The sequence below is a fragment of the Lynx canadensis genome, chromosome C1, assembly GCF_007474595.2.
Source record: "Lynx canadensis isolate LIC74 chromosome C1, mLynCan4.pri.v2, whole genome shotgun sequence".
In the NCBI taxonomy this organism is placed as follows: Eukaryota; Metazoa; Chordata; class Mammalia; order Carnivora; family Felidae; genus Lynx; species Lynx canadensis.
Genome location: NC_044310.1, coordinates 105084889 through 105099049, shown reverse-complemented (window position 1 = coordinate 105099049; position 14161 = coordinate 105084889). Strand labels below are relative to the sequence as shown.

Below are 14161 nucleotides of genomic sequence, written 5' to 3'. Positions count from 1 at the left end.
CTCCACAAGAAAAAACTTTAACATTTTTTTTAAATGTTTTTTTATTTCTGAGACAGAGAGAGACAGAGCATGAGTGGGGGAGGGGCAGAGAGAGAGGGAGACACAGAATCCGAAGCAGGCTCCAGGCTCTGAGCTGTCAACACAGAGCCCGACAAGGGGCTCGAACTCACAAACAGTGAGATCATGACCTGAACCGAAGTTGGTCGCTCAACCGACTGAGCCACCCAGGCGCCCCAAACATTTTTATTGATTCATAATTCACACCATACAGTTGACCCATGGAAAGTACACAATTAAGTGGATTTGAGTATATGCACACAATTGAACAGCCACCATCACAGTCCTAATTTACAACATTTTCATCACCCCAAAAATAAACCCCATACTCATTAGCGATTTTTCCCAAGCCTCCTGCCCAGCTCCAGGCAACCGCTAATCTACATTCTGTCTCTATTGATTTACTTATTCTCAATATTTCATATAGAGGAAATGTACAACTTTTTTTTGACCGGATTAAGGTAATATTTAAAGTTCATCCATGTTTTATCATGTACCAATACTTTATTCTCTCCCTTTTTTTTTTAAGGGTAAATTCAAAAACTTTTATATAAGTAAGCAGATCTATGGCATAAAATTTTAGGAGAATCTTCCATGGGGCACTTTGAGGTCACAGCCAGTGTCACCTTCTGGAACAGTTTTTTTTTTTTATTGAAATTTTAATCGAGGTATCTGTACATTCACATGAAGTTGTAAGAAATAGTACAGAGAGATCCCTTATACACTCTACCCAGAATCCCTCAGTGATGACCAGTTACAAAACTGTAATATAATATGACCTCTAGGATATTGACATTGATACAATCTACCAATCTTACTAGAACTTCCCCAGGTTTACCTTGACTCCTTTTTGTTACCAAATAATACTTCACTGTATAGATGTACCACATTTATTTATCAGTTCATCAGTTGATAAACATTTGGATTATTTCCACTTTTTGACTATTATGAGTAATGCTGCTGTGAACATACCTGGACATGTTTTTGTGTGGATATGTTTTAGTTACTTTGGGGTATATAGTTAACATTTTTTACTGTGGTAGAATACATATAATATAATCTTTATTGTTTCAACCATTCATAAATGTATAATTCACTGACATCAAATACATTCACAGTGTTATGTAACCATCACCTCTGTCTATACCCAAAGCTTTCTCATCATCCCAAACATCCCTCTTTCTCCCTGTCCCCCCATGCCCTGGCAACCTCTTTTCTGCTTGTTGTCTTTATGAATTTGCCTACACCAGGTAACTCATATAAGTGGAATCATACAATATTTGCCCTTCTGTTATCTGGCTTCTTTTACTAAGCATAATGTTTTCAATGTCCATTCATGTTGTAGCATGTATCAAAATCTCATTCCTTTTTCTGGCCAAATAATATTCCAGTGTATGGATATACCACATTTTGTTTGTTTATTTATTTTGAGAGAGAGTGTGCATGAGTATGAGCAGGGGAGGGACAGAGAGAGAAGGAGAGAGAGAATGTCAAACAGGTTCCACACTGACAGTGCAGAGCCCAATGCAGGGCTTGATCTCACAAACTCTGAGATCATGACCTAAGCCAAAATCTAGAGTTGAACGCTTAACCAACTGAGCCATGTGCATGCCCCACCACATTTTTTTTTATTCGTTTCATTTGTTGATGGACACTTGAGTTGTTTCCACCTTTTAGCTATTGTGGATAATGCTGCTATGTACATTAATATACAAATATCTATTCAAGTCCCTGCTAGTCGTTCTTTTGAATATATATCTGAGAGTAGAATTGCTGGCTTATATGATAGTTCTGTTTTGAGAAACCACAAAACTGTTTTCTACACAGGCTGCACCCCTTCTCGCCAACCCTGCATAAGGGTTCCAGTTTCTCCATATTGTCATCAACACGTTCTATTTTTAGCTTTGTTGAGGGTTTTTTGTTTGTTTGTTTCTTAAAGTTTATTTTGAGAGAATGAGAGAGTGGAGGAGGGGCAGAGAGAGAGAGTGAGAGAGAATCCCAAGCAGGCTCTGTGCTGTCAGCGTGGAGCCTTATACAGGGCTCAGTCCCACAAACTGATATCATGACCTGAGCCAAAATCAAGAGCTGGACATTTAACTGACAGAGCCACCCAGGTCCCCCTGTTTTGTTTTGAATTATAACCATCCTAGTAGGCATGAAGTGGTATCTCATTATGGTTTTGATTTGCATTTCCCTAATGTCCAGTGATGAGCATCTTTTCATGGGCTTATGGGCCATCTGTATATCTTCTTTGGAAAAATGTCTATTCCAGTCTTTTGCCCGTTTCTTTAATTGAGTTCTGTTGTTGTTATTGTTGAGTTTTGGAAGTTCTTTGTATATTCCGGATATTAATCTCTTATCAGATATATCATTTACAAATATGTTCTCCCATTCTGTAGGTTGTTTTCTCAACTTTTTGATGGTAGTCCTTGATGCACAAAAGTTCTTGATTTTGATTAAATCGAATCAGTTTATTTTTTCTTTTGTTCCTTCCACTTTTGGTTTTATATCCATGAAAAGACTGCCCTTTCCCCCATTGAATGGTCTTGGTAGCTTTGTTGAAAATAAGTTGATCATCAGTCTGAGGATTTATTTCTGGACTCTCTGTTCTATTGCATTGATCTGTGCTTGTCCTTATGCCTATACCGTACTATTTAACTTACTATAGCTTTGTAGTAAGTTTTGAAGTTGGGAAGTATGAGTCCCACAACTTTATTGTTTTTCAAGATTGTTTTGGCTGTCTGGGTCTCATGAAATTCCATATGAATATGAGGATCAGCTTTTCCATTTTGGTGGGAAAGGCTTTTGGAATCTTGTTAGAGATTGTGTTGAACCTGTGGATCTCTTTGAGTGATACTGACATCTCAAAAATGTCAACTCTTCCTGTTCATTAAAATGAGATGTCTTTCCACTATTAATGTCATCTTTAATGTTTTTCAGCAATGTTATATAGTTTTCAGCATATAAATCTTTCACCTCCTTGGTTAGATTTATTCCTAAATATTTAATTCTTTTAGACACTATTATAAATGGAACTGCTTTCTTAATTTCCTTTTCAGATTGTTCATTACTGGTATATAGAAACAACTGATATTTGTGTGTTTTTTTTGTACCCTGCAACTTATCTGAATTAGTTTATTAGCTCTAGTAGCACTTTTGTGTACTCTTTGGAATTTTCTCTACAGTTGGCCCTTGAGCAACGTGCGCAGGTCCACATCTTTGTTTCTTCTCTAACAGCTCTGGTTGCAGTAGGGAAAGCAGGCATCGTTATGTTGTTCATGACCTTTGAGGGAAAACTTTCAGTCTTTTACTATTAAATGTGATGTTAGCTGTGCATTTTTATACCCTTTAAGTATACCCTTTATTCTGGGGCACCTGGGTGGCTCAGTCGGTTGGGTGTCTGACTTTGGCTCAGGTCATGATCTAACGGTCTGTGAGTTCAAGCCCCACGTTGGGCTCTGCGCTGACAGCTCAGAGCCTGGAGCCTGCTTCCAATCCTGCCTCTCTCTCTCTCTCTCTCTCTCTCTGCCCTTCCCTCACTCACACTCTGTCTCTGTCTCAAAAATAAAGAAATAAAAACACTAAAAAAAAAAGTATACCCTTTAGGGGCACCTGGGTGGCCTCCGACTTCGGCTCAGGTCATGATCTCACAGTCTGTGAGTTCGAGCCCCGCGTTGGGCTCTGTGCTGACAGCTCAGAGCCTGGAGCCTGCTTTGGATTCTGTGTCTCCCTCCCTCTCTGACCCTCCCCCATTCATGCTCTGTCTCTGTCTCAAAAATAAATAAATATTTAAAAAAAATTTTTTTAAAGTAAACCTTTTATTCTGTTGAGAAATTTTCCTTTTGTTCCTAGTTTTCTGGGAGTTTTAAATCATGAAGGTGTATTCATCTTTGTCAAATGTCTTTTCTGAGTCAAGTGAGATGACTGGCTTTTTTTTTTTCTATTAATGTGATGTATTATTACATTGATTACTTGAGGCATAATTGACATACAACATTGTATTCGTTTCAGGTATAGAATACATTGATTCAGGATTAGTATATTGTGAAATGATCACAGTATGTTTACTTAACATCCATCACCATATATAGTTACACATCTTTTTTCTTGTGATGAAAACTTTTAAGATCTCTCCTAGCAACTTTCAAATATACAATACAGTGTTGTTAACTATAGTCACCATGCTGTTTATCACATCCCTAGGACGTATTTATTTTATAACTAGAAGTTTGTACCTTTTGACTACATTCACCCATTTTGCCCACCCCTGCCTCTGGCAACCACCAATCTGTTCGCTGTATCTATGAGCTTTTTTGTTTTGTTTTTGAGTTTTTTTTTTTTTTAAGATTTTATTTTTAAATAATCTCTATACCCAACGTGAGGCTAGAACTTAAAACCCTGAGATAAGAGTCACACACTCTACCAACTGAGCCAGCCAGGCATCCCTTTTGGATTTTTGTGTTTTAGATTCCATATATATAAGTGAGATCATACAGTATTTGTCTTTCTCTGTCTCACTTATTTCACTTAACATAATGCCTTCAGATTCCATCCATGTTGTTGCAAATGGAAAGATTTCTTTTTATGGCTGAATACTATTCCATTGTATATATATATATATACACATTTTCTTTAGTCATTCAACCATCGATGGACACTTAGGTTACTTCTATGTTTGGCTATTGTAAATAATGTTTCAGTGGACATCAGAGTGCATAAAGTTATTATTTTCATTTCCTTTGAATAAATACCCAGAAGTGAAATTGATATGATAGCTCTATTTTTAACTTTTTAGGAACCTCCATACTGTTTTCTATAGTGGCTGCAACAATTTACATTCCCACCAACAGTCACAAAGGTTCTCTTTTCTCCATATCCTTTCCAACACTTGTTATTTCTTGTCTTTTTGATAATAGGCATTCTAACATGTGTGAGGCGATTTTCATTGTGATTTGATTTGCACCTGATGACTAGTGATATTGAGCAATTTTTCATGTACTCGTTGGCAATCTGTATGTCTTCTTTGGAAAAAGTCTATTCAGATCCTTTGCTCAGATTTTTTTTTTATATATATATAACATTCCTGGAATAGATTTTACTTGTTCATGATAAATAATCCTTTTAATATGCTATTGGATTCAATTTGCTAATATTTAATTAAGGATTTTGCATCTATATTCATAAGGGTTATTGGTCTGTAATGCGATTTAAAGTGAGTTTCTTGTAGATAGCATATAGTTGGATCATGTTTTTTAACCCATTCTGCCAATCTTTGTCTTATGACTGAATTGCTTAATCCATTTACATTTAAATTAATTATTCATGAGGAGACACTTCTACCATTTTGCTATTTGTTTGCTGTATGACCTATAGGTTTTTGTCCCTCATTTCCTGCATTACTGTCTTCTTTTGTGTTTAGGTGATTTTTTATAGTGAAACATTTGTATTCTCTCTCATTTTATGTAGATATCATCTTGGTTGCTACATGGGATTTAGCATCCTAGAGTTAGAACAACCTAATCTGATTTTATACCAATTTCAATGACATAGAAAAACTCTGCCCTGATATAGCTCCATTCCACCCTCTTTCTGTTTTGATGTCACAGATTATTCCTTTATACATAGTATGCCCAATAACATAGATTAATAATTATTTTTGATGTATTTATCTTTTAAAGCATATAGAAAATAAAAAGTAGTGTCACAAACCAATACTAGTTTTTATAGTTGTACATATATTTACTTTTACTGGAGATATTTATTTCTTCATACTGCTTCTAGTTACTGTCTAGCTTCCCTTCATTTCTTTCTTATTTTTTTATGTTTATTTATTTTTGAGACAGAGAGAGAGTGTGTAAGCAGGGGAGAGGTGGAAGGAGGAGGAGACACAGAATCTGAAGCAGGTTCCAGGCTCTGAGCTGTCAGCACAGAGCCCAAAGCAGGGCTCAAACCCAGGAGCCATGAGATCATGACCTGAGCCAAAGTCGGACACTTAACTGACTCAGCTACCCGGGTGCCCCTAGCTTCCCTTCATTTCAACTGGCAGGGCTCCTTTTTAGTATTTCTTGTGTGGCAAGGCTAGTGGTAACAAATCCCCTTGGTTTTTGTTTATCTGGGAAAGTCTTAACTTCTCCCTCATTTTTGAAGGACAGTTTTTCTGGATATAGAATTCTCATTTGACAGGTTTTACTTTTTTCTTTTCTTTTCTTTTCTTTTCTTTTCTTTTCTTTTCTTTTATTTCAGCTCTTTGAATATATTGGCCCACTGCCTTCTGGCCTTCAAATTTTTTGATGAGAAATCTGTTATCTTACTGAGGATTCCTTGTATGTGATGACTCACTTCTCTCTTTCCTTTCTGCTTTTAGATTCTTTTTGTTTGGCTTTTAACAATTTGATCATAATGTGTCTCAGTATGGATGTTTTATCTGACATTGGGTTCATTATGCTTCTTGAATTTATAAATTCATGTCCTTCATCAAATTTGGAAAGTTTTCAGATAGTCAGAAAGTTTTCATAATTTTCTTTAGATAGTCTCTCTGCCCCTTTTCTGTCTCTCCTCCTCCTGGGACTCCCACAATGCATATATTTGACCATTTGATGGTGTACCAGAGGTCCCTTAGGCTCTGTTTACTTTTTCTCATTAAACATCCTTCTGTTCCCCAGACTATATAATTTCCATTTCCTATATTCAGGTTTGTTCATTCTTTTTCTGCCTGCTTAAATCTGCTTTTGAACCCATATACGTGGTGTTTTTCATTTCAGCCCTTGTTTTTAAGCTCCAGACTTTCTTTTTGGTTCCTTTCAATAATTTTTATCTCTTCATTAATATTCTCATTTTGTTCATATATTGTTTCCCTATGTCCATATATTCTCTTAGCTCTTTGAGCATCTTCAAGACAATTGTTTTCAAGTCTTTGTCTAGTAAAGTTGATATCTGTGCTTTCTGAGGCACACATTATGTCCACTTCTTTCGTTTCTTTGAATGTATCATAGATACATACATAGATTCTAGTAGGGCACCAGGGTGGCTCAATTGGTTAAGTGTGATTTCTGCTTGAGTCATGATCTCATGTTCATGAGTTTAAACCCCGCATCAGGCTCTGCACTATGTGGAGCCTGCTTGGGATTCTCTCCCTCCCTCTTCCTCTGCCCCTCCCCTGCTCTTGCACACTCTCTCACAATAAATAAACTTAAAAAAAATAGACTCTAGTATAATTGTTGTCTAGGTGAAGAGATGGATTTCTGGCACTTCTTACTCTATCATCATCCCTGATGTCATACCTCAGTGATTAACATTTTAAAGAACCTTATCTCTATGTCCAGTTTGCCATTAGGGCCCACTTCAAATGTTTTTTGTCTCCCCACGGTCACCCCATACTAGATTTTAAACTTCTTAAGGACAGGAATGGGGCCAGTTTTTCAAAGTGGCTACACCATTTTACATTTCCACACCAGTGTATAAGTTTCTATTCTTCAACATTCTCATCAATACTTGTTATTCTCTGTCTTCTTTATTTTATCTATCCTAATGAGCATGTAGTGGTATATTGTGATTTTTATCGGGATTTTCCTAATACTAATGATGTTGACCATCTTCATGTATTTATGGTCATTTGTATATCTTCTTTGGAGAATTGTCTTTTCATATCTTTTGCCTATTTTTCAACTGGGTTTGCCTTTTTTGCCACTGAGTTGTACTTTTCAAATATATTCTAGATACAAATCGCGTATCATATACAGGATTTGCAAAATTTTCTTCCATACAGGGGCACCTGCGTGGCTCAGTCAGTTGAGCATCCCACTTCAGCTCCGGTCATGATCTCACGGTTCGTGGATTCGAGCCCCATATCCAGCTCCACACTGAGTATGGAGCCTGCTTGGGATTCTCTGCCTCCTTCTCTCTCTGCCCCTCTCCCACTTGCACACACATGCTTGCTTGCTCTCTCTCTCTCTCTCTCTCTCTCTCTCTCTCAAACTTAAAAAAATAAAAATCATTTGACCATAAATGTATGGGTTTATTTCTGGGTTCTTCTTTTGATCCCTAGGTCTATTTTATTTATTTATTTATTTATTTATTTATTTATTTATTTATGAGAGAGAGAGAGAGAGAGAGAGAGAGAGAGGATGCGTGCGTGCACAGGCAGGGGAGGGACAGATAGACAGAGACAGAACCCAAAGCAGGCTCCAGGCTCTGAGCTGTCAGCACAGAGCCCAACACGGGGCTCAAACCCACCAACCATGAGATCATGACCTGAGCTGGATGCTTAAGTGACTGAGCCACCCAGGTGCCCCTCTCTATGTCTATTCTTATTCTCTCTCTCTCTCTCTCACTGTTTTGTTTTTTTTTTTTTAATATTTATTTCTGAGAGAGAGAGAGAATAGGTAGGGGAGGGGCACCTAGAGGAGGACAGAGGATCCAAAGCAGGCTCTGCCCTGACAGCAGAGAACCTGATGCAGGGCTTGAAATCACAAAGCACAAGATCATGACCTGAGCCAAAGTCAGACGCTTAACCAACTGAGCCACCCAGGCAACCCCTATGCACTCTCTTGATTATTGTAGTGTTTGGTTTTTTAAGTTTATTTATTCATTTCAAGAGAGACAGAGAGTGAGCAGGGAAGAGGCAGAGAGAGAGAGGGAGAGAGAGAATCCCTAGCAGGCTCCACACCATCAGCAGGAAGGCCAATGTAGGGCTCGAACTCATGAAACGTGAGTTCAGGACCTGAGGTGAAACCAAGTGTCAGATACTTAACCGACTGAGCCACATAGGCTCCCTGATTATTGTAGTTTTGTAGTAGTTTTCAAATCAGGAAATGTGAGTCCTCCAACTTTATTGTTCCTTTTCAATATTTTTTTGGCCATGCTGGGTCTTTTGCATTTCCGTATGAATTATAGAATCAGCTTGTCAGTTTCGGCAATCAAGCAAAGTAGTGGTTTTTTTTCTTTTTCGTTTTTTTTCTTTAAGTTTATTTGTTTAGAGAGGGAGAGAGAGAGAATCCCAAGCAGGCTTTGCACTGTCAGTGCGGAGCCCAACACAGGGCTCAAACTCACGAACCATGAGATCATGACCTGAGCTGAAATCAAGAGTTGAACATTTAACCGACAGAGCCACCCAGGTGCCCCTAAGGTAGGATTTTAATAGGAATTATATTGTATCTGCAGATCAATTTGGGGAATATTGCTATCTTAAAAATACTAAGTTTTCTGGGGTACCTGGGTGGCTCAGTTGGTTAAGTGTCTGACTTCAGCTCAGGTCATCATCTCGCAGCCCATAAGTTCCAGCCCCGCATTGGGCTCTGTGCTGACAGCTCAGAGCCTGGATCCTGCTTTAGATTCCGTGTCTCCCTCTCTCTCTCTGCCCTCCCCCACTCGTGCTCTGTCTCTCTCTCAAAAATAAAATAAAAATTAAAAACAATAATAATAACATCAGGTTTTCTAATCCATGAACATGGATGCCTTTCCATTTATTTAGATATTTCTTTCAACAATATTTTGTAATTTCCAATGTGTAAGTCTTATACTACTTTTGTTAAATATAGTCCTAACTATTTTGTTCTTTTTGATGCTATTATGAGTATAATTGTAAGAAAACAACTACAAAAATTGAGAAAAAATTTATTTTCAGATTGTTGCTAATGAATAGAAATTCAATTTGATTTTTTTTTATTTACTTTTTTGGGGGGGCAGAGAGGGGGAGAGAGAGAGAGAGCATCTCATGAGGGGCAGAGGGAGAGAGAGAGAATCCCACAGGGGGCAGAGGGAGAGAGAGAGGAAGAGGGAAAGAATCCTGAAGCAAGGCTCCAACTCACGAACTGTGAGATCATGACTTGAGCTGGAGTCGGATACTGAACCGACTGAGCCACCCAGGCACCCCCTGCCATTTTTATTTCTTTAAGGTCAGTAGTGATGTTTCCTCTCTAATTCCTAATGTTAGTGATTTGACTCTTCTCTCTTTTTTCTTTGTCACTTTAGGTTTGTCAATTTGTTGATCTTTTCAATGAACCAACCTTTAATTTTAATGATTTCCTCTATTGTTTTCATTGTTTCTATTTATCTCCTCTCTAATCTCTATTATTTCCTTTCTTCTGCTTCCTTCATGTTTATTGTGTTCTACTTTGTCTAGTTTTTTAAAGTAGAAGGTAGGTTATTGATTTATTTAATATCTTTTCTAGCATACCATTTGGGGTCATATCTTTCTCTCTTGGCACTGGTTTAAGCTACATCGCATAAGTTTTCATTCAACTCAGAGTTGAGTGTGATTTCTTTGACCCCATTGGTTATTTAGGAGTTTGTTGTTTAATTTCCACATATTTTTGAATTTCCCAAATTGTCTCCTGTATTTAATTTCTAGTTTAATTCTATTGTGGTTGGATAGCATACTTTGTATGTTTTCAGTCCTTTTACTAAGGCTGATTTTATGGCCTAGCAAATGGTCTATCCTGTAGAGTATGCCACGTGTACTTGAGAAGGGTATGTATTATGCTGTTAGGGTGGAATGTTCTGCAGATGTCTTGTTAGGTCTAGTTGGCTTAGCGTATTGTTCAAGTCTTCCATTTGTTTTTTCCCAAAGGTGAGACCTGGAACCCCTTCAAATTACAGTACCAACTGAGAAATGTGAGAGAACGAATTGCAAAGAACCTAGTAGAGAAGGGTATTCTAACCACAGAGAAGCAGAATTTCCTCCTATTTGACATGACTACTCATCCAGTGACCAATACAACAGAGAAACAGCGACTAGTGAAAAAACTTCAAGATAGTGTCCTAGAGCGGTGGGTGAATGACCCCCAGCGTATGGACAAACGAACACTAGCGCTCCTGGTGCTGGCCCACTCCTCTGACGTGCTAGAGAATGTCTTCTCCTCTCTGACAGATGACAGGTATGATGTGGCAATGAATCGAGCCAAGGACTTAGTAGAACTGGACCCTGAAGTGGAGGGGACAAAGCACAGTGCCACAGAGATGATCTGGGCTGTGCTGGCGGCCTTCAATAAATCCTAAAGCCAGTGGGTGGGTTTCTCCTTTTTCCCCTGCTGGCTCGTGACTGTCAGAGACACCACACGGAGTTTTGTGTGATGAGATGTTTTTCATCGTTTTTTGTTTGTATTTTTTTTTTCCTTCTCTTGAATCAGACTTATGATTTGGGGAGAGCCAACTTCAGGGCTTCTCCATAAACCTTGACCATTGTAAGCAGACTTTATTTCTCCCTAAATTTCCACTGCAGAGGTGAATAAACTAGGTGAATACACACACACACACACACACACACACACACAATTATCACTTTCTCTCATTCCTGGTTTGCTTCCATCCAGTGTGCTTTTGGATAAACAGGAATATCTAAGTGGGATTTGGAGTTCTCCAGCCACAAAATGTGAATGAGATGTAGAGCAAACCATTAATTAAGATTTCTAAGGTTTGTTTTCTATCTCTTTTTTTTTTTTAAGTGGACTCCACATCCAATATGGGACTTGAGCTCATTACCCTGAGACTAAGAGTTGTATGCTCTATCAACTGAGCCAGCCAGACGCCCTGTTTTCTATCTTAAATACACGTTTTCACAGTCTTTGTCTCTCAGACTCTACTAAGGATTGTAGTTATTGAAATAACTGTCTGGGCAGTAGAAACAAAACTAATTTTTGGAGCAGATGGTCTCTGGGATTATATGTCCCACTAATGATTTTTCAGCTTTCCTTTTCTAACCTAATGAGAATATTGCAAATTTGCTTACCTGGTTCTCACAGTCCTAGAATCAGAAATATGTTCTGTACTCTCTCTTAGCATTATCCTACTCCCTCGTTCATCAGGGCAAAAGTCTGAATGAAAAAAATGGGTCTCTCAGCCACGTCCTTCATATAATCAGCATTCCAATTTATAAGGGAGGGAGGTGGCATGAGAATTTCCACCCTTTAGCTCATGATTGTCCTGATTCCTCCAGATTTACTCTATATGTCTCTGCTCTGATCAAATTGAGGGAATTATAAATTTCAGTTGCCTAATAGCAGCATCCTGAGTCCAGACAGTGTATCTAAACTCCAGATCTTCTTGTTCCCTGTTTTTGGCTTCCTTCATAAATTGATAGATTCTGTCCGTATTTAAGGGTTCTAGAAGTAGTTTTGTCTGTATTTAGTCCATAGATAACCTCCTAGTCATTAGTCTTGTTTCAATATAACCATCTTTCTAGCCAAATCTCTCAAAACTTTTCAGTTTTTTCAATTCAGTAGTGAGTGCTAAGAGAAGATTAAGAAAAATACTATTTTGATGGGCAATTTGGTATGAAATGCATGTTGACATAAAGTCTACTATTTGGGAATATAAAGAGGACAGGCACCAAGTTGTGCTAAGTTCAGGCATTTACTATGCAAATATTTTTTTAAGATTTGTTTATTTAATCTCTACACTCAACATGGAGATCTACACTCAGCTTTTGACCATTACAGAGAAGCAGGCTGTCAAAGGGCTCATACAGACAACCCAGACCTGATATCAACTCTTCCTGATCTGAAACGAATGAATGATTGTAACTTTCATCTCCTCCCCCAAACCTGCGTAGCCCCATGGAATTCCCCAAATCAACAATCATTGTTTTTGTTTTTCACTTTCAGGTATTGCTTATATGACTAGAGATACGAATTTTAGCATGAAATGAGTTCTAAACGTGCAGCTGAGTAGAGCTTCAGTTTGGCACTCTGAAAGTACAAAAGCAGTCCATGTGTTGTCTCTACGTGGCTTAGTTTTCCTTTCTGAACCAGGTTTTGTTCTGGAAAGTGTCAGCTTGATTGGGGGGTAGAAGTCGAGTTCTTTCTTGCAACACTGGGTCAGTGTTTATTTTTATGTTGTATCTCAATGAGAATGTCTTCAGTTTGAATCTGTATAGTATTCTCTGCAAAACACCTTCTTTAATGCATAGGGTTTTCACATTTCTGTATAATAAATAATTATTGGTTTTCTGGTTTTACAACTTCAATTATTTTAACTAGAAATAAGAACTTTCCACACAAGGCCAGTAACACTCCCCCCTTTACACCAGGAGACCAGCCTGTTTCATCCTGTATAGAATATTAGAGATAGACAAATAGAATCGTAACGTATATAGGCAGGGCATACATCAAGGCTAACCTGAACACCAGCTAATGTTATAGTCTGAATAGTGTCTCCATCTCAATCAAAATAATTTACCCAATTACACCATTTTTCATCAAGAAAAGGATTATGTTCTGCCCTATTCGTATCTACTTGCAAGTGACACTGAAACTTACCTAAGAGCTGAAAGTATAAAGTTGGAAACACAGGTAACCTACCTAACTGTAACAGAGTTAACAACATGTGAAAGTGTGGCATCTCTCCCAATCAGATGGGGGCACCCAAATGTAGGGCGACCCAATCAGGTGGAAGCCTGGGGCGCAGGCTGTGGAAGGATTCACCTGAGGCAGAAGAGCCAGGATAGAAGTTTCTTGAATATACCACTAGGGAGCAAAGTAGAGACTGTCTGCCAGGAGGCAGTGGGTGGGGGCTGTTTTTAAAGTGGGGGAGGTAAGGAGATATGGGGACCGTGGAATTTTCCCTTGTTTTGGTACCTGTGCCTGGTTGTGAGTAGCCCATTGGTTAGTTAGGGCCTGTGGATATTTTGAGATGGGTCGCCTGATGGGCCTGTCTGTATTCAGTCAACTGGTCAGGCTGTGGACCCTTTGGCCTTGCTCAAGTTTCCATTGTTCAAGCCTGTTACCTAAAAGTGGCCTCTACAAAAAGAAAACTGTGCTTATAACAGGCTTATTGTTCTTCCCTTCTTTATAATGTCTACAGCACAAGGAACAATAAGAAATGTATATACTAGGATTGTTTATACTTCCTGTTCTTTTTATTTCAAACAAAACATTGTTCACATAAGTCATCCTTTATACAGTGTTTCTCAAAACATGGTGCCAAGAGCACTGCACTGAAATCACCTTGTGGGGTGGGGGTGGGGGGTACCTTACGAAAATGTAAGTTCCTAGTAAATCATTCTCTGGGGTTAGAGGCTTAGGAAGTTGCACTTTAAACACAGTCTCCAGGGGCGACTGGGTGGCTCAGTTGGTTGGGCTTCCAACTTTGGCTCAGGTCACGATCTCGC

At 38.5% G+C, this 14161-nt stretch overlaps 1 protein-coding gene across 2 annotated transcripts in view; it reads left to right on the top strand.

The window, feature by feature from the left end:
- The window catches only part of GOLPH3L (golgi phosphoprotein 3 like), a 37985-nt gene extending 24979 nt beyond the window's left edge, over positions 1-13006 (top strand). For both annotated transcript variants that reach the window (XM_030328173.1, XM_030328174.1), the window contains one exon: positions 10625-13006. In XM_030328173.1, coding sequence (XP_030184033.1) covers positions 10625-11052 — 428 coding nt within the window. In that variant the 3' untranslated portion in view covers positions 11053-13006. The remainder of the gene's footprint in view (positions 1-10624) is intronic.
- Positions 13007-14161: the final 1155 nt, after the last annotated feature.